At 40.4% G+C, this 24,933-nt stretch overlaps 1 protein-coding gene across 2 annotated transcripts in view; it reads right to left on the reverse strand.

Annotated features, from left to right (window-relative positions):
- Positions 1-24,933, reverse strand: part of LOC148057354 (chloride channel protein C-like) — a 102,094-nt gene that overhangs the window by 56,347 nt on the left and 20,814 nt on the right. For both annotated transcript variants that reach the window (XM_087735850.1, XM_087735841.1), the window contains exons 9-12: positions 21,582-21,682; positions 20,926-21,097; positions 19,173-19,344; positions 3,276-3,442 (exon numbers count right to left, since the gene is read on the reverse strand). In XM_087735850.1, the coding sequence (XP_087591976.1) occupies positions 3,276-3,442; positions 19,173-19,344; positions 20,926-21,097; positions 21,582-21,682 (612 nt within the window). The remainder of the gene's footprint in view (positions 1-3,275; positions 3,443-19,172; positions 19,345-20,925; positions 21,098-21,581; positions 21,683-24,933) is intronic.

Genomic DNA, 24,933 nt, shown 5'->3' on the forward strand with positions numbered 1-24,933 from the left:
TGTGTGTATTTCTCATGCTAGGTAAAGTAATAAGATCTTGGTTTTGGATTTCTTACAAAGACTGCATGCCAGGCTTCATAATTTGTTTCAGTTATAACATTTTTTACTTTAAGAGGCAGATTATAAATCCAGAGTTCCCTTGAGTCAATATTCAGGGTTTGGGATGCCTAAGCTATAAGACAGATCTAGGGATCAGTCCAGATCCTGGAGGTCTAAGGTGGTCAAACAGTGAAGCTTCATTTGTTTGAGGGGATAGTAAGGTAACGGAGCATCCAAGAAGTACGCTGGAGAGACCAAGAAATGGGCCAGTGCCATAGAATCATAGACGCATAGAATGGTTTGGGTTGGAAGGAACCTTTGATGATCATCTAGTTCCAACCCCCCTGCCATGGGCAGGGACATCTTTCACTAGGCCAGGTTGCTCAAAGCCCCATCCAACCTGACTTCAAACATTTCCAGGGATGGGGCATCCACAACTTCTCAGGGCAACCTGTTCCATTGTCTCGCCACCCTCATCATAATAAATGTCTTCCTTATGTCCAATCTAAACCTATTGTCTTTTAGTTTAAAACTTTTGCCCCTCGTCCTCACTACAGGCCTTGGTAAAAGGTCTCTCTCCATCTTTCCTATAAGCCCCCTTTCAATATTGAAAGGCTGCAATAAGGACTCCCCAGAGCCTTCTCTTCTCCAGGCTGAACAACCACAACTCTCTCAACCTTTCTTCAGAGGTGTACCGGCCCTCTGATCATTTTCGTGGCCCTCCTCTGGATCTGCTCTAAAAGGTCCATGTCTTTCTTGTACTGAGGACCCCAGAGCTGGATGCAGTACTCCAGGAGGACTCTCATGAGAGCAGAGTAAAGGGAGAGAATCACCTTCCTCGACCTGCTGGCCATACGTCTTTACATGCAGCCCAGGCTACAATTGACTTTCTGGGCTGCAATTACACATTGCCAGCTCACGTCTAATTTTTCTTCTACCAATATCCCCAAGTCTGCAGGGCTGCTCTCAATCCATTCATTACCCTGTCTGTACTGATACTGATGATTGCCCTGATGCAGGTGCAGGACCTTGTTGAACTTCATGAGGTTCACAATGGCCCACTCCTCAAGGTGGTCAAGGTCCCTCTTGATGGCATCGTTTCCCTCAAGCGTATCAACTCAGCTTTGTGTCATCCGCAAACTTGCTGAAGGTACAATCCCACTGTCTATACCGATAATAAAGATATTGAACAGCACTGGTCCCAACATGGACTCCTGAGAGATACCAGTTGTTACCGATCTCCATTTGGACACTGAGCTGTTGACTGCAACTATTTGGATGCGGCCACCCAGCTAATTCCTTATCCATCAAATATTCCATCCATCAAACTCATATCTCTCTAATTTAGCTAAAAGGATGTTGTACGAGACTGTATCAAAGGCCTCACAGAAGTCCAAGTAGATGAAATCCATAGCTCTTCCCTTGTCCACTGATGCTGTCACTCTATCGTAGAAGGCCAGTAGATTAGTCAGGCATGATCTGGCCTTTGTGAAGCTATACTGGCTGTCTCGAATCACCTCCCTGTCTTCCAAATGCCTCAACATAGCTTCCAGCAGGATCTGTTCCATGATCTTACTGGGCACAAAGGTGAGGCTGACTGGTTGGTAGCTCCCGGGGTCCTCCTTTTTATCCTTTTTAAAAAGGGGTGTGATGTTTCCCTTTTTCCAGTCACTGAGGACTTCACCTGCCAAGACTTTTCAAATATGATGGAGAGCGGCTTAGCAACTACGTTTGCCAGTTCAGATGTGTATCAGCCTGTTCAGACTGTGTCTAAGAGGATTTAGACTAAAACTTGGCAGCCTGTAAAGTGTCTAGCTATAAAATCTTTACCAAGTTGTGATACTATGTATTTTGCTTTAGAGTATCAGTATATTCTGTGACCAAGTTATCCAGAAACTTTCTTTAATGTTCCTGGAGAGGAAAGGGAAAGGAGTGGGAGGAAAATGAAATTTTATATATATATAAATATATATATATTTGTCCTTCAAGTGAATAGGACCTCCCTCTGAACCAGGAAAGCAGCTATAATTCTTTCCATGGACTTGTCATCCAACTGGAATACCATGGGAAACTTTATGACTTCTTCCCCTCTGTTTTATCTGCCATGGTACGTATAGAAGTCATCCATAATGTCACGGATTGTTTTTATTTCCTCCTACCACATTGCTGGTTCTTTTTCCTCTCATGTCAAACACAGTTAGATTATACCCAGCATTCAATGTGCCTGCTAAAAACTTTCAGATATGGCTACATTTGGAAAAAAGTTATAAAGTGTGGACAGAATGAGTCGCCAATATTTTATTCTTCTAAAGTGTCATTTGAAACTAAGAGATTGTCCAGTAGACCTCAATACTGGGAGAAATGACAGCTAAAGCATCCTGCAAATAGCTTTGGTTGCGGATATATACTACCCAAATACACCTTAAAGAAAACAAAAAGTCTTTCTGTGGTAAATAATTGAATTCATTTCTCCTTCTATTTCTTCACCACATTACCTAATGCATTCCTAGAGAATATCTTAAAGAATCAGCATTTCTGCTAATTATTTTATAGAAGACAATAGTTCAGAGTTCTCACTGCCTACAGATAAACGTAGACCCAGCACCTACATTTAGGAGAGAAAATGGTTCTTATTACTGGTTATAAATGCCCATGAACAGACTGAAGTTTTGGATATTGGTTCACACACTTGAAGATACACAGGACAGGCTGGATTAACATAAATTAAAAAATAAAAACCATAACTTTTTTCCAAGCTATTCATTTAGTCTATAGTCAGTGGAGGCACTTCCAAAAGACAATTCATCCTACCTGCCTTAAATTGCTATCCTTGGATAGCAGGAATTGCTGCCTGAAAATGTACATCTTACAGTACCAAACACACAGGAAGCCCAGACTAGTCATCCAGAAGTCGGGTAAGGCAAACTCCACCATAAGGGACTCTACATACTCTGTTGTTGTTCCTCTGCTCTATGGCATCTGCTCACAAGAAACAGAGTCACAACTGTCTGTGAAAACCTCTACTAGATTCTCCATTGGACCAATTGGACCACTAATAAACAGCATCTAACTGGGCATTATAGAGCACTTACTGCTCTCGGGACTCTGGTGACAGTGTAATTCAGATCCTACCATAAACTTTGTCCCTCCAAGCTCCAGGTCTGAGAGAACCCACACAGTCTCTGTTCAGAACATGACATGGAAAACTTACAGATCAGCAACATAAGAGACCTCACCATTTTCTCCTGTGACGAACAAAAGGTTCCACATCCAAGTAGGGAATGCATTTCAGCTTCAGGAGGGAACTGTACAGAGATGCGTTGAACAAGTCACCAACCATCTTGGCCACCATGACAGCCAACATTATCAGCAGCAAGGACTGGACATCATTTGTGATCTCTACCTAAGGAGAAAACAGAACAAAGGATTTTCCATTTTTTTCATATACCTAGAGACAATGGCAATGGTTGCACAGGACTAACTACTTCTTTCACAAGGGAACAGGAAGCAATTCGGTCTGTTAAAAGTGGAAGGGCGCTCCCCCTCCTTTCCCAGGGATAGGCAATCAATCAACACTTCCACCAGAGTCTTGGCTGATGCAGTGACAGCTCCCCCTCCTGTTCCTATCAGCTTGAAGCACTGCACTTACATTAAAACTCACATCTGATTCCCATATTTCAGGTGGCTTGTGATAATTTTGAAGTATGAGAGGAGGGTAAGTAGAGATGGAGTAGCCAGATTGCTTAAAATAGCTTGGCACTATGACAAATATTAAAAAATGCAAACAAATCCAAGTATTTTTTCTTTCTTGCTGAGTTCAGGAGATATAAAATTGTTTTCCCATACTGCTGCTTCCTGACAGAACAAGCTCCTTGTACAAACACTGTCTTGAAGGATGCCAGAAAAGGGAACAAGAAGCTTTCAACAGAAGTCCGGCTCAGGAGATCAGGCAGCAGGAACATCACACAGTTGACCATGCTGAACAACGTTCAGCAGTACAAGGCACAGTGCAGGCATCCCTGTCCCCATGATCACGAATCTATGAATGTGGCACTGCAGTGCTGGTTGTAGAGAAACATATGCACAAATTATGGTATCTCACCTAAAACATCTTTCCTAAGTATACTTGCACTTTCTGCCTATGTAGAGAGGGTATGGTTAGATGAGTGGCAAAGTATGTAGCATGTTTTAATACTTTATCTCCCTTCAGCTATTTATTTTTGCCTCCGCAGTTGGACATGGCCACCATAATAGTACTGCTAGTTCACTGCAGCGCAAAAATAGACTGAATTCACTTGACCTGCTACTGCAAACGTCTAACAGCTGTGGTGGCAGTGACTTAACAAAGCGCGCCAATACAACTGCCTTCGAATAAAGGATTCAGAGTGAATCCTCATGTGCAAAGTAGAGAGTAATGTGAATGCACTTAATACTGTTCATGCCCAACTCTATTACAATAAAGTCAAATATTTTTCATAGTGAAAATGACTGCACAGAAATATTTACACTACCTTAATAAGATTTTTTAGTAAAAGCTGCGCTCTCCTTTCACTTTGCACTATTTTCCCTACCATTTCATCCTATTAAAAAGGGATGTTCATTAGCAATTATCCTGGGATTAAATATGCAAACTTTCCTAATAACACTAAGAGGCTTTTGCCCAGAAACTTCTCTCCAACTCAGACAAAGTGAATTGCAGTACACTGCCATTTAATAGACCTCATTAGCTAGAGACTGTTAAGTACTCCAAGAATCTACATTCAAAGAACGCCAATAAACACATTTCTGCCTGATAAGCTGGAGCAAATTTATCCAGGCTTATACTTTCACCCTCCTTCTGTCCCTGTTCTGGGTTTGGAAAGATAACATCCAGGATGATTTACAGTCTATCAGTGTAACAAGGGACTCATATGGCATGGTCAGCAGTGTACGACAGGGCCGTGCAACTGTCCTTTCTGCTTGGACATAGCCAGGGATTTGTAATAACACCACAGCATTCTTTGAATGTCTTTTTAAACCTAGTATTCAACTGTTTTATTTAAAAACACCAGGAACATGTCAGTTGAAAGGAAAACAGCAACTGTGGGATTTTAAGAATTGCTTCATCATATCTGCCGCAACTCATTCACACAGATGGAGACTCCTTTATTGTGGATTCTTTTTAAGGTTTTTTTTTGAAGTATCTTGCTATGGGGAACTCTTCTGGAATAAAACCAGCATTAAAAATTAATATAAAAACACTCTAAAAAGCTATAAAAGCACTCTAAAACTCTAAATTTAAAAACTTGAAACTCAAACTCCAAAAAACACTCTCAAGTGATTGCTTTAACCTATACAGAATATCTCCAGAACAGCAAGAACCAGAGCCTGGCTTTCCAGGCTCCCCTCCTTGTTTTTCATCCCATTTTATCCCTTCCTCCTACCCTCCCATCCTCTAGCGGGAACAGTCAAGCTGGCCTGGCCTGGGCCTTCATCCTTTATTGTCGCAAACATTCAGCAGCATTTTACATCTGCTATTGAGAAACTCTGAGGCTTGGGCTGATTTTCCCCAGACCTGCAGCCCTCCTGTGTGCTGGGATCTTGGGGAGATGGCTCCTCTCTACAACAGCACATTGAACGCTCAGAGCAAGTGCCTTGGGGTTCAGCGTCGGACTTCGCTTCCTCCAAGAGTTAACGCCTGCCGAGCAGAAATCCTGTTTATCTTTGGCAGGCTAGTATGGCTGAGGTCATTAAAGAAAGACATGTTAAAAGCATTTTGAGCAATATCTTTTGTATGTAAGTAAATTTAAACTTTGGCCAACATAGAGCTGATAGAGTTGTCCTGAACTCTCACTACAGATGGAAACTGGAGAAGCAATTCTTGTGATATGAAATTTTCTTGGAAATAGGCAATACCAGAACAAAAACATAAAGCAACTCTGCAGATGACTTAGAAATCAATGATATATTTGAAGCATGAGCATGAAAAACAGATAAAATCATTTATAAAATTTCAAGAAAACTTCACATGAAAATTTAACCCATTATGTGACCTTAAGATAAGGTGAAGCTGTACGCTAATTATAGATCAAGTTATTTATGAAGCCCAGCCTAAAGCAAAAGTTTTATTAAAAAAATTAACTTGATTTCACATCCAAGTATTTGGAGAGATAGAGAAAACCTTATTTTCTTCTTACTGGGGGTTTTCAAGCTGTGGGAGAATATTTATTAGCTATAAAAGCATATCAAATGCAAGAATAAACTCCAGAGATCAAATAAGAAATGCTGGGGAAGGGAATCACAACAAAGAAAGATTCAGACACAAAAGATGCAGTCACTCATATCAGAAAAAGAAAAAGTATGCCACTTTTAGTGCCGAAGAAAAAGGAAGAATTCATCAAAACCTGCTCCAAACTTGTAGCTAAAGCCTAAGTCCGTTAATGACAAGGATGATAGCAATCTAGCAGCAAAGTTCTCCTTAGGGTATCTTGATAAAAATCAAGGAAGGACAAGTTAATCCAAGAACTGTGATAGATTCAAGTCATCTTATATAAACATATGGACATACACAAACCTAGACACACACACACACATATATGTGCTCTTCATAAAGCTTTATTAGTACTCCCTGTTTAGAGAAGGGCCATCTGCTCTCTGCTGAGAGAGACAAAGTGCAGAGCCTCAGGACTTGGCTGCATGAGAAAGTTAGTGCTGGGTGAGCTTGGGTGTGAATTTACTGCATATTAGCTACTCCGCACTAACTGCCCGTTTGGGTACCCTTGGTGCTTGGGAAGTGAAAAACAACATACTTCACCTTCAGAAAGCCTGCCTAACTCAGCGAAAGCACTCTTAAAGCTAACCTGCACAAAAGCACTCTTAGTAGGTACTAGAAGCGTCCACCCAGGGAATTAGTGCCAAGTAACTAGCAGGCTGTAAATTCACGCTGGAGCTCCCTGCGTACTAATTCTCCCGGCAGACAGGCGCTTGTAAGCCCAGAACGGCAGCCAAGCAAGCCCAGCCACAGTCCAGCACCATTAGGAACCCATGTGGTCCAGGGCTGGAAGGTTATGCAGCCTCTCCTTTAAAAATACCTATCTGTTCAAACCAGTTCCTAAAGAATCTAAGAAAGGAACAAATTATACAGAGTATTACAGAGGGAGAGATAAAATAAAGGTGACAAAAACAGAGAAAGGAAGGGGGGAAGTTGGGGGCAGCCACCAAATGCCTACAACACTTCAGCCATTAAACGTGATGTTTCATTTATTGATATTCATTCCAAGCCTGCATTTTAGGGGTTGCTCTTTAGGATGCAATTTACTCCCTGTGCATGTTGCCAGATTTTTTTTTCCTTTTGATCCTACGGGTGCGGCAGGCTCTGCCAAAAATGTCTTTGCCTAGGGCACCCGTCTATGCAAAGCCAGCAGCACTAATAGGCGCTGGAAGCACTCGGCGCTGACACTTCATACATCAGCAGCCTAGTAAATTGCACCTATTTTTTTCAATATTCTCTTTATACACAAAATCTTGAAAAATGTCATTTACACACACACACACCACAATTAATTTATTAGCACAGTTATTCAAACCTCTTTAAATATCGTCTTTGTCACCGGAGGCACTTTTCAACAACCCCCCTGGTCCTGAGTTTCTCAGGCCTCCACATCATTATAATCTATTAGGCACCTTCATGTTAGCTCTGTTTTATTATATAACACATAATTATGCATTTCATTAACAGCATCACCAGGCACGGTACATCAAAGGGAGAAAGGCAGCTGCCCAGGAAATTCAAAAAGATGCAGTTTACTTAAAGCTCACTGTTAAAAACCCTCCCCCACTTTTCAATCAAATTGTGGTTCACATGTTTCAAAGGTTTTACTCCAGCTCAGAGTCCAAACAACCTCATTAGACGCAAGGCTGCTGATACAGTGAATATTCCCCGAACCCTTGATATTTCCAATAATATAAAAGAAAAGATTTTCAGCCAGCTACGTAGTGCAAATACATTTTCTTTCTTCTACTGAAAACCCACTTAGCAAGAGAGCTCTCTTGCTACTTGCAGCCTACAATGACAAATGCAGAAGAGAGGGCCTATCAAAAACAAAAAAAAAATTATTTTGTAATCAAATTCATTTTTCAAGATTTGTTCAAATAGAAGAGCTGCCTGGTAAAGTGAACAAACAAAAGACAAAAACTCCTTCCTTCCCGTGATATAAAGATCATCATCCTTGGTAGAAGCAAACTCCCCAAAAGAAATATTTTTGTCATTCTTCACAAGGTTACACACACTTAACTGAAAGGCCTGGAATTTGGAAAATATTTGGGAAAAATAAAGCAGCCGCTGGACAAAGGTACAAGACAATATGTCTGAGAACGAGTTTAAAAAGGGGGTGGATAGGAAGGGCCACGAAATCTTGGTACTACCAGCCAAATCCAATAGTTTTGGAGTTGAGGCTGCAGCTGGCACAAAACGCCAGCTCTGGGCACAGTTTCCCAGTCTCCATGCCACTAGATTTTGTGGAAGAGTACACGCTCCCCCAGGAAAGCACCTTTCGTTTCTCTGACATACAACCAGAACTTCTCTCATTTGAAATATTTGCTACGATTGATTAAATACACCAGGAATAAATCGTTCACGGTCAACAGAACATTTCCAAAGGGTGGAGGGCTTGTAGCCAGCAGAAAACTTTTGATCATTTTTTTCTTGGAGCAAATACCAACAAGGTTGCAAGCTGATCGCCTGATGTAAAGAAGGGAAGGAGAGAACAATTCCCTATTCACAGCAGTAAAAGAGCTGTTCATGCCGCTTTCTTGAGAACAGGAGTTTATGGAAATAACGTCTCCCAGGATGAAGTTAGTTGTATTGCCACAGTCATTTCATAAACAATGCAGATCTGCATTTCAATTTCTTTAATCTCTGGATTATGATCTGCTGGCCCTTAGCAACCTGTGCGTTGAACACTTGAGTCACTTTACTTCCCACTTAATAATGTCCTGACAAACTAGGAATTGAAATGCCATTATCATGGTCCGCTATTTTCACCTGGGATTATGCCAAAAGAGGCACCTTCTTCACATATCGATCCAGCTGAATACTCCCTCCCTGAACTTCCATTAATCTCTCTCTTTAAAATGAAGTAAAAAATATTCCTTTCCTGTACACTTCACCTTTAAAGAAATCCCTTATAGTCCTAGGACTACATCCATTAACTCAACTCGCTTTACTGTATCTCCTTATCACTCATCACCATCACTGCTGGAAATTCTTGGAAAAGTGGGCTGCTGCAACACAGTAAACATAAATCTCCTAAAAAGACGCGATTGTCATGCTAGCCTGAAAAAGTTATGTATTCAAGTTCCCTCACACTGCTGAAAATGATTATTTCTTGCAGCCTCAGGCACACAAAGCTGTGCATCACACTCTACAAAGGGCGGCACACCCAGCGTAGGTTCACTGTGAGGACGTCCTGCCAAATCCCAGTGCCAGGAGGATTGCAAAATTAGTGGGATTCTTCCTCTTCCAGAGCTCAACCCGATTAACTATTCCAGGCCATTACGAGGAGTAAGCAGCCTATAGCACCCTAGAGCTTAATTACTGCCAAGACAGAGCATGAAAAAATATCTCAGCACAGGGCACGTACTTTTTCTCTTTAAGCAAAGTAGTTCTAGTTAATCACACTCGTGCACTGCTTCTTAATTTACCTTAATTCCTAATGTTCACTGAGATCTCATCCCAGTTTTCTCTGATGTGGATTTAAATATTTGCGTGAGTTTTTCTGAAGCCAACCAGCATTTCGTTGATGATTTCCTTGTTAAAAGAGAGAACGATTTTTTCTAATTCCAAGACCTAGTACAGCAGCAGGAGATTGCTAAAGAGAACATAGAAATACCCAGCACAGCTAAGTAATCCCTGGAAACTTGGATGAAAGATGCTATGCAAATGTTTGATTTCTTGTTTCAGTCCCTCAAGGCCTATAAATACACCTGTTTTGACAGGCTGAGGCAATGGATGCAAGTGATATCGGAAGCAGTATAGGTGATAGCAGCAACTCTTGCCAAGATCCCCTGGAAAGATATCTATCAATCAGTGATTTTTTTGTAATCTGGCTCTTTATCTCACATACATAGGAGACACCAAACCTTGAAAGCAGGTTTCAAAGCTGTTTAAATCTATGTCTCAGGAAGGTAACACTGCTGCATGTTGTGTCAAGTGAACCTTCTGTTAATAAAAAAAGCAGCATTGTGAATATGCCTAAACATTCAGCAGGCTCACATATTAAATCTTTTCAAAACAACCACTGTACTGCATAATAACCCAGCTAAGCAACCTTGTACTTTTTTAACCCACAGTATTGCAGAATTCTTTAAATTCTGATTCATGAGTACTTTTTTAAGAAAGATAGACAACTGCAATGAATGTCTGCCATATTTAAGCAATGCTAAAACCAACATCTCCAGAATGCCATGATTCTTATGGCCCCAGCTCCTGAGGTCCAGAAAAGGCTGGAGAAGAGCAAGCCCCATGACTACAGCCAGCTGCAGACTGGACAGTGGATTTACCGAGGCTATTTGATAAACGCACTACGCCACGGGCTGCAAACTTCATTTCAACTTCAGTAGGAGATTAGACCTTAAATATCAGAACAGAAAACTTATAAAAGCTTATTATTCTCAACATGAGTGTAGGTATTCATTCACTGAGCCTCCTGTTTCTTAAAGAAGTGCATTACAAAGTCTGAGGTCCTGAAACCGTTCCCCATCCCATTCTCCATGAAAGTACAGTTTCCCTTATTTCATTTTCCAGACAAGCTACTGCCAAAAAACACACGATGCTCTTCCCCCAGTTGGAGCAAATTCAACAGAAAATAGTAGGACTTAATGTATTTAACAGTTTGCTGATTATGCATTGTTACTCCAATTATTTTGGGATTAATTTGAATAAGACCAGGATCAGTACAACACTACTCTGCACCTCCCCTTCTTTGTAAAAAGGTGACATCACTTGCAATCAGATTCCGAAATAATGTTAAATATACCATTCAAACACACCGGGCTCCTCCTGACAGGCAACGTAAGCAGACCGAATGCTTATCCTGTTAGGAATAACTGTAGGCTTGGAGACCTTGAAAAATTGTTTTGACTAGGGTTTAAATTCTTCATGAGAAAAAAATCAGGCAGCTTAGTAACAGAAAATTAGGCCCTGTCAAAACAACTGTGAACCATCTCAGGTGTAATCAAAAACGTTAAGTGAGCCCTGAAGTATTTAAGTGTGACGGGCTGATGCATTAAACAGCCTAGCACTGGGAAGAACCTGCCAAATGAGTTTCCAAATAATGAAGCACTTCCTCTGCCTGCTTTGAAGGAAACATGATGTCAAAAATCTTGAATACTACACATTTGTCCCAGCTTCTGCAAAAGATTTTCCTTTCCCCACCAAAATCAGGTGGAAAATCAACTAATGTGGCATTCTCTCCTGGGGAGTTAAAATGAAGACTGTGGCCATGCGGAGAATCCTGACCAAAGCTAAATTCGGTATTGAATAACCCTGCTGGAGTAACTGTACCAAACTATTTTTAAGCATCTAAGGAGAGAAGAATTTGAGTCTGACTGTTGAGGGGGCACATAAGCCTTCCTGCCCTTCTGGTAAGGACTCCATGGTATGTGCCTTATTAACTAGCAGTGCAAAAAATGCTCCCTGACCCAGAGCACGTACATGTGTACTCATTCTAAAGCGAGGGTCAAAATCTTCTCTCATCTACACCAATGTAGCACAACAGATGCTGACATGACCCGTCATGAGCCTCTATTACTTTTTCACACAGGAATGGCTCTCCCGACAGGCAGCTGCGTGCTCCTTATCATTTTCTCTCCAGAGCACCGGCCTGTGTTTGCCCCAGGAGCCCAATGTCCCTTTCACGCCCTTCCATCTTGAGCAAGTCAGAGGAAGGCACGATCAGAGATCTCCCAAGGTCTGTGCTGCCAAAGCGCACCACAAGGATGTATTCATTTTTTACAGTCAGTTCTTTCCCTTGTCTTTGTCTGTTCCCTCCCAAGTATTGCATACACTCTACTAAACAAGGAGGAGAAAGGGAAAAGTATGACTCAAGCCTTCCAAATAAATTCCCTTTTCTTTGAACAAGGGTCAGGCTGAGGAAGAGCGTGAGATGGGAGCGGTGTAACCAGAGTAACCTGAGGTCAGTCTTCATCCTATAGGATCTGAAGCACCAGACAACTCCACTCCAGCTATCTCCACAGCTGTGCAACTTCGTCCTTTCTAAAGCCAGGCACTGCTGTTTCACAGGTTGCACCAGCAACTGCAGAAGTCACCTGCTGCTGCATAACTCACCAGTGGACAACCACCTGGGTGGCCACTGCCAGTTCGAGGTCTTGTTTTGTTTTTTTTTTCTCAGAGATGCAAGAAAGCAGCTCAGGTCTGGCTCTGCAAGCTTCCCTGAGACACAGTCATCAGGCACTCAAGAGTTTTTCTGTCATTACTCTTTCATATTTCAAAATGAGAGAAGAGCCATCATTAGGACAGGTCCCACAGGTCCCACTAGCTACCATTTATGCTCCTCTTTTCTGCAATGCTTCTACTTTTTCACGTGCTTTCACGGCTTCCCCTTGGTGCCTGCCTCCATTCAGTCTTTCTCACGACAGCAGCACACCAGCGTTCACCACCACCACCACCATGTGTATCCTGGACTCAGTCTTATTCCTCTTCCAAAAAAACAGGGAAAACATTGAAACTGCAACAACAAAACACATTGTTCTGTCCATCTTGAGCTGAGGGGAGGTCATGCTCCTCCTTAGGGATTTGCCTCTCTCAGGACCTACAGTAGGAGCCTCCTTCCCATTGACAGACTGTGTTCAGCCCAGCAGCTGCTGGGTTGTGCAACCACTTGCTCCTGTTTCAGCTGGGTCCAATAATCAAATAGGGATTTCTGGCCCCGAGCCCCCATTCATTAGAGCACCCGGTTACATGGGGTTTTTAATTCAAGATGATAATAAACCCCTCAGGCTGGAAAAAAAAAGAGATAGGCTTATTGTAGTAGCTTTTGTCCCAGAGATAAATAATTTTCTCAAAATTTGGAAAAAACACTATTGGCAACATTCTGAAGGTTTTAAAGTTAAAAATATAACAAAACTTAATGGTTTCAGATGCTTTTCGTGACAATGTAACTGAAAAATGTCTTTAATTTGGAAACAAATTAAATTTGGCAAAGAATTAGTACATAAGACAGCCCAATTGCATTTTGTAATTTGAAAAAAATTAAAAACAGATAAGATACTGTGAATTAAAAATAACTTCTGCACATTAAATTCTCATGAACTTTCATTAAGGTTTGTATTACATGTCCCAAATGTACAATTGTATGTTGTAATACACTAGATCGCTTTATTTATAAAATATCTTTAAAGCTACTGAAAGCTAGAGCCAGAAAAATGACTATATAAAAATGTTATCTTCTCGCATTACAACTTCATTTCCAATGTGTGTATTTAAAACAGAGATGCCGTCTCAATTTCAATATTTCAGATGCACAACTGAACTTTCTAAAAGTTCAATGCCAATTGAATCCATGTACAATTCAGTCACGTCTGTTTATTTTAGTGATAAAAACCTGGTGCCAAAGCTGAAACAGCTATATGAGAGACAAAGCTGGATTCTCTTCCAATTTGTGAATTACCTATAGACTAACCAACTGTCCCATAGTTGCAGTTCTTCTTTACAGATGATGAATGAATGAATCAGAGGGGACTTGTTCTGACTTTCTTGGGCTGGGTTCACAAGGCTACCATCCAGAAAGAAAAAGGGTTTTCTTTCATTTTTCCCTACAACCATGCATTTTTTATGGAATGTTCCAGTGACTTGACAAATTGTTTATCATCCCTATAGAGCAGCATTATTTAGGTTAAAACTCAAAATCTTTCACTTGGAATGCTATTTTGGTGTCTCTTGAGAATTTTAAACTTGGAGTCGGCTTGGCCTCTCAGATTAAACTACATCTCCCACGATGCACCAGGTATTGCCCCCTCCTTCCTTGAACATACCAAGGAACTCTCTTTGGTTTTTCATGGGAAATATTTCATTCCTTACAGAAAAATGCTAACATGAAAGAGCAAAGCTTACAGCAGGACATCTTAAATATTTTTTCTTTGTTTCTGTTTTTCAGGTGTTCAGCTTTTTGATAAAATGTCGAAGGTTTTTGGAAAAACAAATCTGAAGGTCTCATTTTCACTCAAAAAAAGAGTAGAAGGGATTTTTTTTAAATCATTCTAACCAGGGTGGTGCTGAAAAAACAAGCTATTGCAGACTTCCATGTTTATCGTCACTCCCACCACAAAGCTAGGCACTGAAGAACATTTTGCTGTATTTGACCATAAGATCATATTGATCTTATTTGACCATAAGATTTTTCACGTGAACAAGAAATTCACGTATTTCAAATCAGCCTGTTCTCCTGCTTGCTGGTACACCAAAAGCATACTCAGCACTCAGAGAAGTTTTTTCCTCACACTTCGGCAAACTATGATCCTTAGTCAAGGAAAGGACTGCACTTTGGATGGCATTACGAGTTTGGAAGGGAACTCCCTTCTCTTCAACTTGTCAGATGTTACACCACATTTTATGTGCCGAAAACAAGACTGGTTTCTTTTAAGACCAGAAGAACCGATTAAATCATTTAATTTGACATCTTGCAAAATATCCTGCTTCCTGTAGTTACTCATGCTGTAAGACCTGCCCTGAAGAGCTGTCATGGACCAAAATCCAATAGCCTCCATTTTCTGAAGCCCACAGCATGACAGTGCCACAGCTCTTGGGCCCTGTTGCTTCAGGGTCAGCTGCTCCTCCGTTCGGGAAGAACATAAGGGCACCGGTACACAAGCCTAGCTTTGTGCCAGCAGTCATTTTGTGCATTTAAAAATTTACCAAAAAAAAGCAAGACAAACTAGGTGGAAACTATGCATTACAGAAAGGCACCTGCACTGTAGTTGGTGTTTTAAAGTCAGCTGTTTAAAGGGTATTTTTATTGTTCCCTTCTCTTACTAGAGCAAGATCCAAGAAGACGGCAAGTACGTGAGCAGCCAGGATTGTTTTCACTGTTTGGTCTTCAAGCACCAGCTATGCGATATTATCTGACATGCCCACTCAACAAGGAAAGATTCAGAATTTATATTTGTTTTAGCATTTTCAAAACCATCCTTCCTGCTTGCATCATCATTACTGCAAATGGTTCAAAACACAGCATCCTGCGTCCTACAACCAACCACTGAGCAACACAGCTCTCTTGTGAAAAACTTGCACTGGATACCAAGCAGATTTCACATGTATTTTAGAAGTCTTGTGCTTATTTTTCTAACATCTTATATCACCATTCTGCTCTTCTTATAACTTCCCTCTAGTTAGTTGGATTGGGTGGTTGTCTGTGCTGTATTCTCACATCACATCTGTAAAACAAGATGTGTCTGTCATATCTACGGTAAGTGCCCACAGCTGATGCTCTACTTAAATTTCTTGTGGAAGGACTTAAGCTTCTTGAGAGTCTCTCAGAGGAAGAGAGGAGGGTAGCCACAGAATTTGCAACAATACATCCTGCCTATAATTTGAAGTAAGCACATTTTGCCTAAATTAGAAGTACTGAAAGACTACAGAGAAAGAGGAGAGGTTAGGGTTTAATTGTTATTACCTGCTGATTCAGTTATTTTATTGCACTTATTCAAGATGACCTGTAATGCTGCTGTGAAGCATGTGAGAAGTATACGTTACAAATGAGGTATCCAAATTATGCAAAAAATAAATGTTCATTTTCATTTCTTAATGGAATGTGTACAACAAATATACCAAATTTCCTAACTATAGGACAGTGGTCACTTACAGCAGGGTAGTTTATTATATACAATGCTCTGCCACAGTGTGCCTGTCTTGATGTAGGCATCAAAGAGCAGAAAGTACAAACAAACCTCATCTCTGAGCCTTCAATACTGTCTTATGAACCAGATGATTTTACATACAGCTTGTTGTATCTGCCATATTGCAGACTCGGAGAGACATCAACAAGCAACTTTTCATAATGCTCTGAACCCCCATCAGATGGTCATTTTATTTCAGTACCAACATCATGCCCATTAGCACAAGCCACTCATTCACAGCAGCCACACCTGCCATTAGCAAGAGACTCAAGGACAGACTTTAGGCGATTTAATCCCCTATGGAGATTTCCCTTTGGTTTATGTAATGACATTGCATTTTGCCTTCCAAATCCTAAGGAATACTCTATTTTCTCTTTCAGTCTATATCTGTCAAAAGCCTGACATTTCAGTGTTTCACACTCAGAGGAGGGTTTTGAGTCTTAACCTTTTCAGAATTAATTGCATTCCCCATATCTATCAGAAGAGATTTCTTGGAGAGATAAATTAGGCCAATAAACTGATCTCTGCTTTAATTCTGTTTGAACAGAACAGGCAATAAAGGGGAGAGAGTCAGGGCCATTTTCTGTCCTGTGTAATAGAAAGACAGACAACTCAGGGAACAAAGGATCCAAATAGGTGTAAATCAAGGTTCTCTCAGCTTGCACACAGGGGCACTACCAGTAGTGGAGAAGAACACTAATCCTAGGCTAGCCCAGTGCCACCTTTCTTCTTTAACCCTTGCAAGGCAGCGTTATTGAGAGGTAAAAATGCAAAAGGAACAATAAAAACACAGAATGACCCAGAGAAAAAACACACTGTAGGAAGATGCTATTCCTCTTCCCACATCTCGAGAACCCTGAGGCCAGCAAGCTCAGGGCACATGACACTTAAAAAGACGTGGGAGACAGAAGGCTGCGGGAAGGCAAGTCATAAGGCTGGTCCTTGTACTTGCCAAGGAAAATGTCACCACATCTACCGTTTGCCACAAAGAGCTGAGGATGAGGGTCAAGTGTCAGCATGGGGGGTAGAAAGAGGCAGCCAAGAAAGAAGAGGTGGGCAGATGCCTGTGGGGTCTGCCATAAGAAGAGGAAAAAAAAAAATAAGAAAAGCATCTTACAAACCTGTTCACTACAAGTCCCACATTCATAACTGTTTCCAAATGGAAGGCTGTATGAAAAGCCAAAGCAAACATTCTCAATTCTTTTTGAACCCACCAGACAATATAGGAAAAATATGTGCATTTTATGGTTTGAGGGCACAACCTTTTAATTATGTTTTTGCATTGTCATGTCCAAGACCTTTTTTCTCCTCAAAAATTAATATTTCCTCAAGCAATGCAGCTATTTATCTTGGATGAACATGAATAGAAACACAATCTGCCTCTGCAGAGAGAGGCACAGAAGAGTTATAACATGACACCTAGGGGAATTCAGAACACATTGCAATGCAATCCTCATCATTTTTCTAGTGCCTTTTCAACTGAGTTTCCTACAGTTCTCTTAACAGTTTCCACCTATTGTTTTTCGTATGCCGTACATGCATGCTCACGGAGGCGCTTGGAAAAAAAAGAACAAGTGAGGGTAATGGGGAAGGCAGGGAGAAATTGAAGCAAATAAAATGTAGGCTTTTTCTGTCTACTGGAGCCGAATGAAATGCAGTTCTGTCATCCAAGACCAGCAAGTGTTCTGGCACATAATCACCTCTCACTTCCCTGCAATGAAGTACAGCCTCATGAGCACAAAGCTAAGGAAGATGTCAGTCAACTGCTTTTGCCACTAAGGACTTATACCTGAAGCAAGACCATAAAGTAATGGTTTACAAATGATACTTAAATTAAAATGTATTGAGCCATTGCAAGAAAATTCAGGCCTACTTTGGAAAACACATTACATTTAGTGGTAATTGGGGCTCTCAAAAAACTTACACCTGGTGTTCAGGCACCAACTTTCCTCCCTTCAAGTCTTACAGACTTAGTAGCTGGCCAACAAATCATACAGTAACTTCCAAAAGATGCATAAAAGCAATAATAGAAGTAAAAATACCAGAGTGCATTTGTACCTAATGGATAAGTAAGTGCTAAAGTACCAAGAGGACACTGAAGGAGGAGTGTTTCCATAATCAATCTAATTATTATTTCACAATAGAGAAGTTTTTATGCATGTACAACACCTTTCAAGCTAAAACATTAAAAAAATTCTTCCTACATAGTTTACACAACCTATCGCTAAAATGAACCCAATTCAGAGCGAGTGCCGATAAACAGCTACTTTATCAAACACTGTGCAACAGTGTACTAGGAGGGAAAATCCTGGCTTGGTCACTCCCGGTGAATTCTGACATCTGCAAAGATTTTAATGAGATACCTTTGGGCACAGCCAGCCAGGCAGCCAAGACTAGGTTTAGTCATGGGTGAAATTTCCACACACAGTAACACTCATAGGACTTGAATGTCCTGCTGTGAAAGGGTGAAAGCTTCCCCCCTTGTGACCTCAACATCACTTCTCTGTTGACTAAGCTGAATTTCAGCTGCGCCTTACAACTCACCGTCCCCAGGTGTTGCAACCAGGGAGAGCAAAGAACATCCGTTATTTGCAAATCCTTTAGCTTTCGGAGGTTTGCCTGGAAAGTATTGTAGCGCAGACTCAAAATGTTCTGTTATAAAAGGAGGGGGGCAGGAAACAGGAATAAGAAATGTGTTCCAAGTGAATCTCAAAATTTTTAAACCTATAAGGCATAAATTTACCAGAGAGACCTGGGAGGCTTCCCTTTGCATCACTTGCCTACGCTACTGCAAATCCTTCACTTACTCCATCCAGAAGGCCATATTCAGCCCCAACATAAAAAGGTGCTTGCACAAGGCCCTCAGCCCCCACAGAAGGCAATTCACAAGCCAAGCACTGTGATCTACTATTTTTTTGTAATCCAGAAGAAACAAAAGATAGTATATTCTGTTTTCTTGTTTGTAAACCACTGATGCCATTATCATAACCCCCAAAAATTTAAAAAATAGGAAAACAGATAGTCAGATTTCTCAGTCAAAGTGTTATTTCTAAATTTACACTTCCCAAATACAAGGTCCCAGAAAAAAAGCCTCTTCAGGCAAGCCAGAAATAGCCAGGCCAACAATTTATTTCTCTGTGGTTCAATGTGCGTGGGACACCACCTGTGGTTCATTTAGCTGCAGCAGCAAAAGCTCAACTCAACCTTGGCCACACAAATACCTGAAAACTTAAGATACTTACCATTAGCACAGTGAGGGAGATGGTTAGTCTTGACACGCCACTGAAAAAGGAAGCAGCTCCAATGGCAGCAAAGAGACCTGGATCAATCCATGCTCCGTATTCATTAGTTTGAACACCAAAAATGGAAACAAGGATCAAACCGATTATCCTGCCATACAAAGCTCCTGTGTACCTGTATGCAAGAAGATAAAGAGCAATCCTCTTGCCAATGATAGTGTTTTCTAGAAATGCTTTTAATATTCTGCTGATCTCAGATTAATTTTGTCAACTTCTGTAATGACTGCTTTCCCAAGAAAAGCTCTAGTATCCTTCCTTTGTATGAGCATTTACTTAGCACCAGTCACTAACATGAAACTGCCAGATTTACCATACTTTGAAGAAAAAGGACTATTGGCATGTCTGCCTTAATGTCCTTCAAAGCCAAATGAGAATGAACCTTACAGGAATATAGGTCACAGATATACACACTGGGATAGTTCAGATAAAAAGCCCGTGCTTCTAGAGCTCCAGCCTTACATAATTTCTTAAAATTAAGTCTACCTGTGCCCCATAAACCTGGCAAGTAAAATATTACAGCCATATAACAAATGGGTAAAATTGAGTAATAGGTATTAATGACCTGCCCAAAGCTAACCAGGAATGAAGCTGTGAAGAGAACCCAGGAGTCCTCAAACCAACCATATGCTACACTGAAGAGCAAAACCAAAATTTAGCACAGTTGGGTATGTAATTGCTGGCATGATACACAGCATTTCATTCCATATGCAAGGAATTGAATATACAGATTCAAGCATCAGCCAATGAACTAGATTTGTATAGACATTCACCGTCCAGAAATGGTGAATTATTATTATTTATACAATAGCCATATATATGATAAATATGATCTGATTTGGGGAGCATCATCTTGCACCATTACACAACTTTTTCCCATTTATTCATGCAATTGATTCTTTTATTGACGAGTGCAGTTCTTGTAGTTCTAGAATGGTTATAAAAATTAGGCTATCGGGTCAGAAACACAGGTGCTGGCTGACAGACTTGACTATATCTATTCAGCCAAGTATGCCTAGTTTCAGCAAACACTGCATATTAAAAATTGATTTAGACAACAGTTTGGGGAGGGTAGGAGGTGAATACTCAGGGGTAGGGCAAAGGCAGAAGGTTGTACGCAGAACTATTTCTTTTTAGAACTTTTTCAGTATTTGAATTGCATTATGCTCGATACCCACTTTCCAGCCATGACTCCTTGCTTGCTGAACATTAAACCTCTCAACATCACTGTAAGAACTTTGCTCTAGTCTACCACAGCTATCTGAAAAGTACAACAAAAGACTTAACTGCAGTTTTCTCCGAAGTCTAGAGTGTTGATGTCCAAGATTAAGATTCAGGCTATTATGTGCATAAGAAACAGATGAAAAGTCTGGATCTGAACCCGTATTTCTATAGTTACAGAGATGGAGCCAGCAGCCGAGACGCTCTCTGGGTCCCCAAAGGATTCAAATGATCTATTCTTGGAAAGTACACAGTTTTGGCTATGGTCCTTCCACAGCTATTCTCAGATGATTTTTCTTCATTCTTTTCCATAATTTTAGCATCTCTTTCCAAGCAAACCATCCTGTTCCACCTATATAACCTCCTTCAAGCAATTATAGCTTTGCTATTGCCAAGCTTTCATCTTACAATTCAGATTGTTGCTACTCAACACAGGCCTTTTGCACAGGAAGCTCAAACCAAGACAGGTGAAGCTTACAGCATAGGAATAACCAGGCCACTGGCAACAGCAGAACCTGCCGTCCAACAGCTGAGGACGAAATAAAATGCCAAAGCAGTGCAGAGGGATGTGTATCCAAATTCTTCATGAGTCCCACGTTTAAAAAGATACGTGATCCCTTGCTTCCCATTTTCAACTAGAAGCGCAGCAGCTGCAACACAGAGGAAGAGATGTGGCGAGATACAAAACATTAAAAGGATCCTTTACAAAAATACAGTTTGTAGTAGTTCTCATTTGCCTAAACCTAATAAGTACACAGTCAATTAACTGGAGTTCACAATACAGCTTCAGCATCTGGGACACTTTCAGGAAAACAAGGAACTTTTGTTCTTTCCAGTCTGGTCTGTGTGATGTTAATCTGGATCTAAACAAGGAGAAACTGCAGCCATTTAAGCCAAAGAAAGGCAACCATACTACTTCAGCAGAGCTCTTACCCTATTCCTTTCAGAGGTAATAACTCAGGAACTTCCCAGCATATTTGGCTCAAATATGGAATTTAGTTCTGATATATCCCTCAAAAGGGAGCAGTACATTACGTCGAAGAAAACCTATGTTATGAGTAAATATACTTGGATATCACCTCCATTTACATAAATTAAATTTGTTTCCAGGTATCAACCACTTAGCTCCCTTACCTTGATTGAAGGTTTGATTAGAATATCTGACTCCATCTGGACCAATCCATGTGCTTGATGAACAGCTATATTCTGAAATTTCCCTCTTGAACTGATTTATGCTTAAATATTAAAAACAAACAAAAAAATTATTAAATGGATGAATATAACTTACCTTAGTGCCTGTACAGAATGTGTCTATTAGATATAAATTTTACACAAAAAGCCTACTTTCCCTTACGTCTCCCAATTAAGTTGTTTTATTAACTAATAAATCCAGTTTACTAGATCAGTTTATTAATTATTCTGCTAAACTAATAAATCTGGTTTATTAATGCTCATATTCCTCTGCATAAACCTCTTGCTGCTGAAACCCAAATTTCCAAAACCAGGAATCACGTCACAGTGCTTAAAACCACAGAACAGGGAAAAAAACTGATTAAAATGCCCAGCCTGGCTTTGATCTCCTTGTCCACATATATCATTGTAACTCTATAAAACAGGATTAGCAGACCAAAAATTTATCACTCATGACGAACACTTCAGTGGGTAAGCACAGCATCCCAAGCTGAAAGATGCATTTGCAGTTAGAAAGCTTTGCACAGGAGAGCACCATGGAGAGCTGGAAGGACTTAGAGATTTCCTTTTCCACAGCAGCACAGGCTATACCCAAACCACACCTAAAAAATGTTTGTCCAACACGTCCTTAAAGCTCTCCTTCAGTAAATACTGGCACCAGTTATTTCAAAATCTTGCAAATTAGACTGCTGGTTATCATGCTGACCGTGACCAGCCTTTCTGTACAGCACTGCTATTCCTGGACACTTTCTCAATCTCTGTCATCTGGAGCAATTGCACTCGCCAAGTAGGTATGACTTCCTTCTTAGTCTGGAAAGCATCCAGCATGTTTTGGACAGCACCGCAACCTAAACAGTAACAATATGAACTCTGTTTCTGGAACAAAGAGCAGGAGATCTGTGGTATTTGACCCACCTGATCCCTGCTCAGAACTACAAGGAAAACTTAAAATGCAGCCAACATGTAGTGCAAGAAAATTTCTTCCAGACCCCAGATTGGCAAGCAAAGGAACACAAGATACTTCCCAATCTTATATTTGCTTTTTACATTAATCCAACCACTCAAACAAGAATATATTCCAAATTCATAATGGTCAATAAAAAATAAAAAAACTTATTTACTCCATCCTGCTTTAGAAATCATATGATTGTGCAGCCCACTTGTAGCAAAGCTCAAGTTCGATACAGATGTCTTTACTACCAGTAAAGGAGTGCACACACAAAAACCCGCAGATCTGAGAGGCAATCTGAAGCTTGCAGAAATGCCAAAATAACATAGAGAGAAACAACAGAAGAAAGTTTTTTTACAGTTAAAATACATGGTTGAGCAAGAACAAAGCAGAGAGAATGGAGATGTAGGACTTTTTTACACACAGGGTTTTGTACACTAACTCTTTCTGTTTGAAATCAGTATATTTAGTAGAGACAGGTTTCTCCCTGGTGCCAATGGGAGGACTGCACTGCCACACTGCAGGAATACATGTGCTGCACTGAGACCTGCTAATGGCAGGAGCCCATTGCTTCTTTACCTCCTTCTCCTGCCTCCCCACAACCTCCTATTCCTCCTTATCCTAAGAATATCAAGGCCTGCTGGAAGTACTACAAAGCACTACTGAAAGCACTGTTCCAGTATAAATTTATGAGGATAAGCTATGCTAGAAGGAAGCACTGTCATACTGGCGTAGCCACATACAGCCCCATCTGGAGCTGCAGCTCTTGTACTGTCATGGTTTAAAAGAAAAAACATACACTTCACTGTGTTGGATCAGTACAAAAGACAAAACTAAGCATCTTACAATTTTTTTGTTATATGGTTCTTATTGGATATCTCAAAGTGGCAAGGGTGCCTGTTACTAACCTGTTGGATCTTCAAAGGTTAATGATATTTATCTGCTTCTGGAGCGCTGACTAAGAATTTCAGATTACGCTGAGGTGAGCCAAATCTAAATGATCCTAATTAAAATCTCACGACTGCAATCATAATTCCCTTTTTGAATTTCTAAGAATGCGAAAACAGTGAATAAGCTTCTTTTCCACCGTTAGTCTTGGACCTTATTACAAGCTCACTAGAGACACCATCACTACCTTCAGCATATGCATGGCTTTGCAAAGTTCATGGCAATTTGGTGCTTAATTCCTTTCAGATCTATCCGTTTTCAACAGGATGTACTCTTTATAACTTGTAGCTACACCAAATGAAAAATTAGCACGAAGGACATTTATCCTCTAGGTTGGATCAGCCTGACTATTTTTGATTCAGAGACAGACAAAAAAAGCCATGAAATTATCATGGTTTCAGATGTTTTTCCTTTAGAGCAAAAATAGTTTTGTTTTGAAAAATAACATTTTGCAAGCATTTAGTCCTTAAAATAAAAAAGGATGTCAGGGTGAGGAAAAAGGCTTTTCCTGTAGCAATCCAAATACCTGTAGTCACCAAGTCCGGGTACTAAGTTACAAAGTTTGCTTCTATAAAGAATATGTAAATACATATTACAACAAACAATACTGAACCAGGTATTGCAAATCAAATGAGGGTCTAGAATTGGTGGCAAGAATGGGAAAGTATGTCTGCTTTCTATATACTTAAATAAGCTCTTCAGAGTCCAGTCACCAATGGCAGGTTATTCAGTATTTATGGTTAGTATTATGCAATATATATAAATATATATATGATACTGCCCACTTGGAAGGAGGAATTAATAAATTTTACAAATTTATGAATTTGTAAAACTACAAGTTGGTAGTGACCATTTGCAATGACTGTGAAATCAAGCTGTCATTTAACCTCAATCTGAGCAATTCTTTTTCTACTTGCTCTGGATTCCCCATAGGTATTTCTCAGGAAAGATACTCGAACTGCAAAACCTGTATCAGCTTCAAGGATCTCTTTGACTGTATCACCGATAAAGTCCCTAGCCATTCAGTTGCATATTCCCTGCCTGTTTATTAACACAATATTTGTCATTTTAAGTCCCCGGATTACAGTTTGTGCTGTAGTGGCACGTGCCTCTGATGCATTACTTATTGGTGTTCTTATATAGATGACTGATCAGATCATGTCCCTCCACCAATAGTAGCTGAATGAAGCTGAGAATAACGAAGGCTTTTCATCAGTTTCCAGTTCCAGCTTTCCAGCTAAAGCACAGCCTGTTTCCTATAGGCTTACCTATATATAAGGCCCATACACCTTTTAAATCAAAATTAGGATTCTAAATTTAAAAAGTGCTTTCGTGATACATAACAGCCACGTTTCGGGCTCTTTTCATTTTTGAACTCCCTTTTGTTTCTTTCTTTCT

Source organism: Nipponia nippon, unplaced genomic scaffold (genome assembly GCF_047370975.1).
Source record: "Nipponia nippon isolate SJK-2023a ecotype South Korea unplaced genomic scaffold, ASM4737097v1 scaffold_1, whole genome shotgun sequence".
Taxonomy (NCBI): domain Eukaryota; kingdom Metazoa; phylum Chordata; class Aves; order Pelecaniformes; family Threskiornithidae; genus Nipponia; species Nipponia nippon.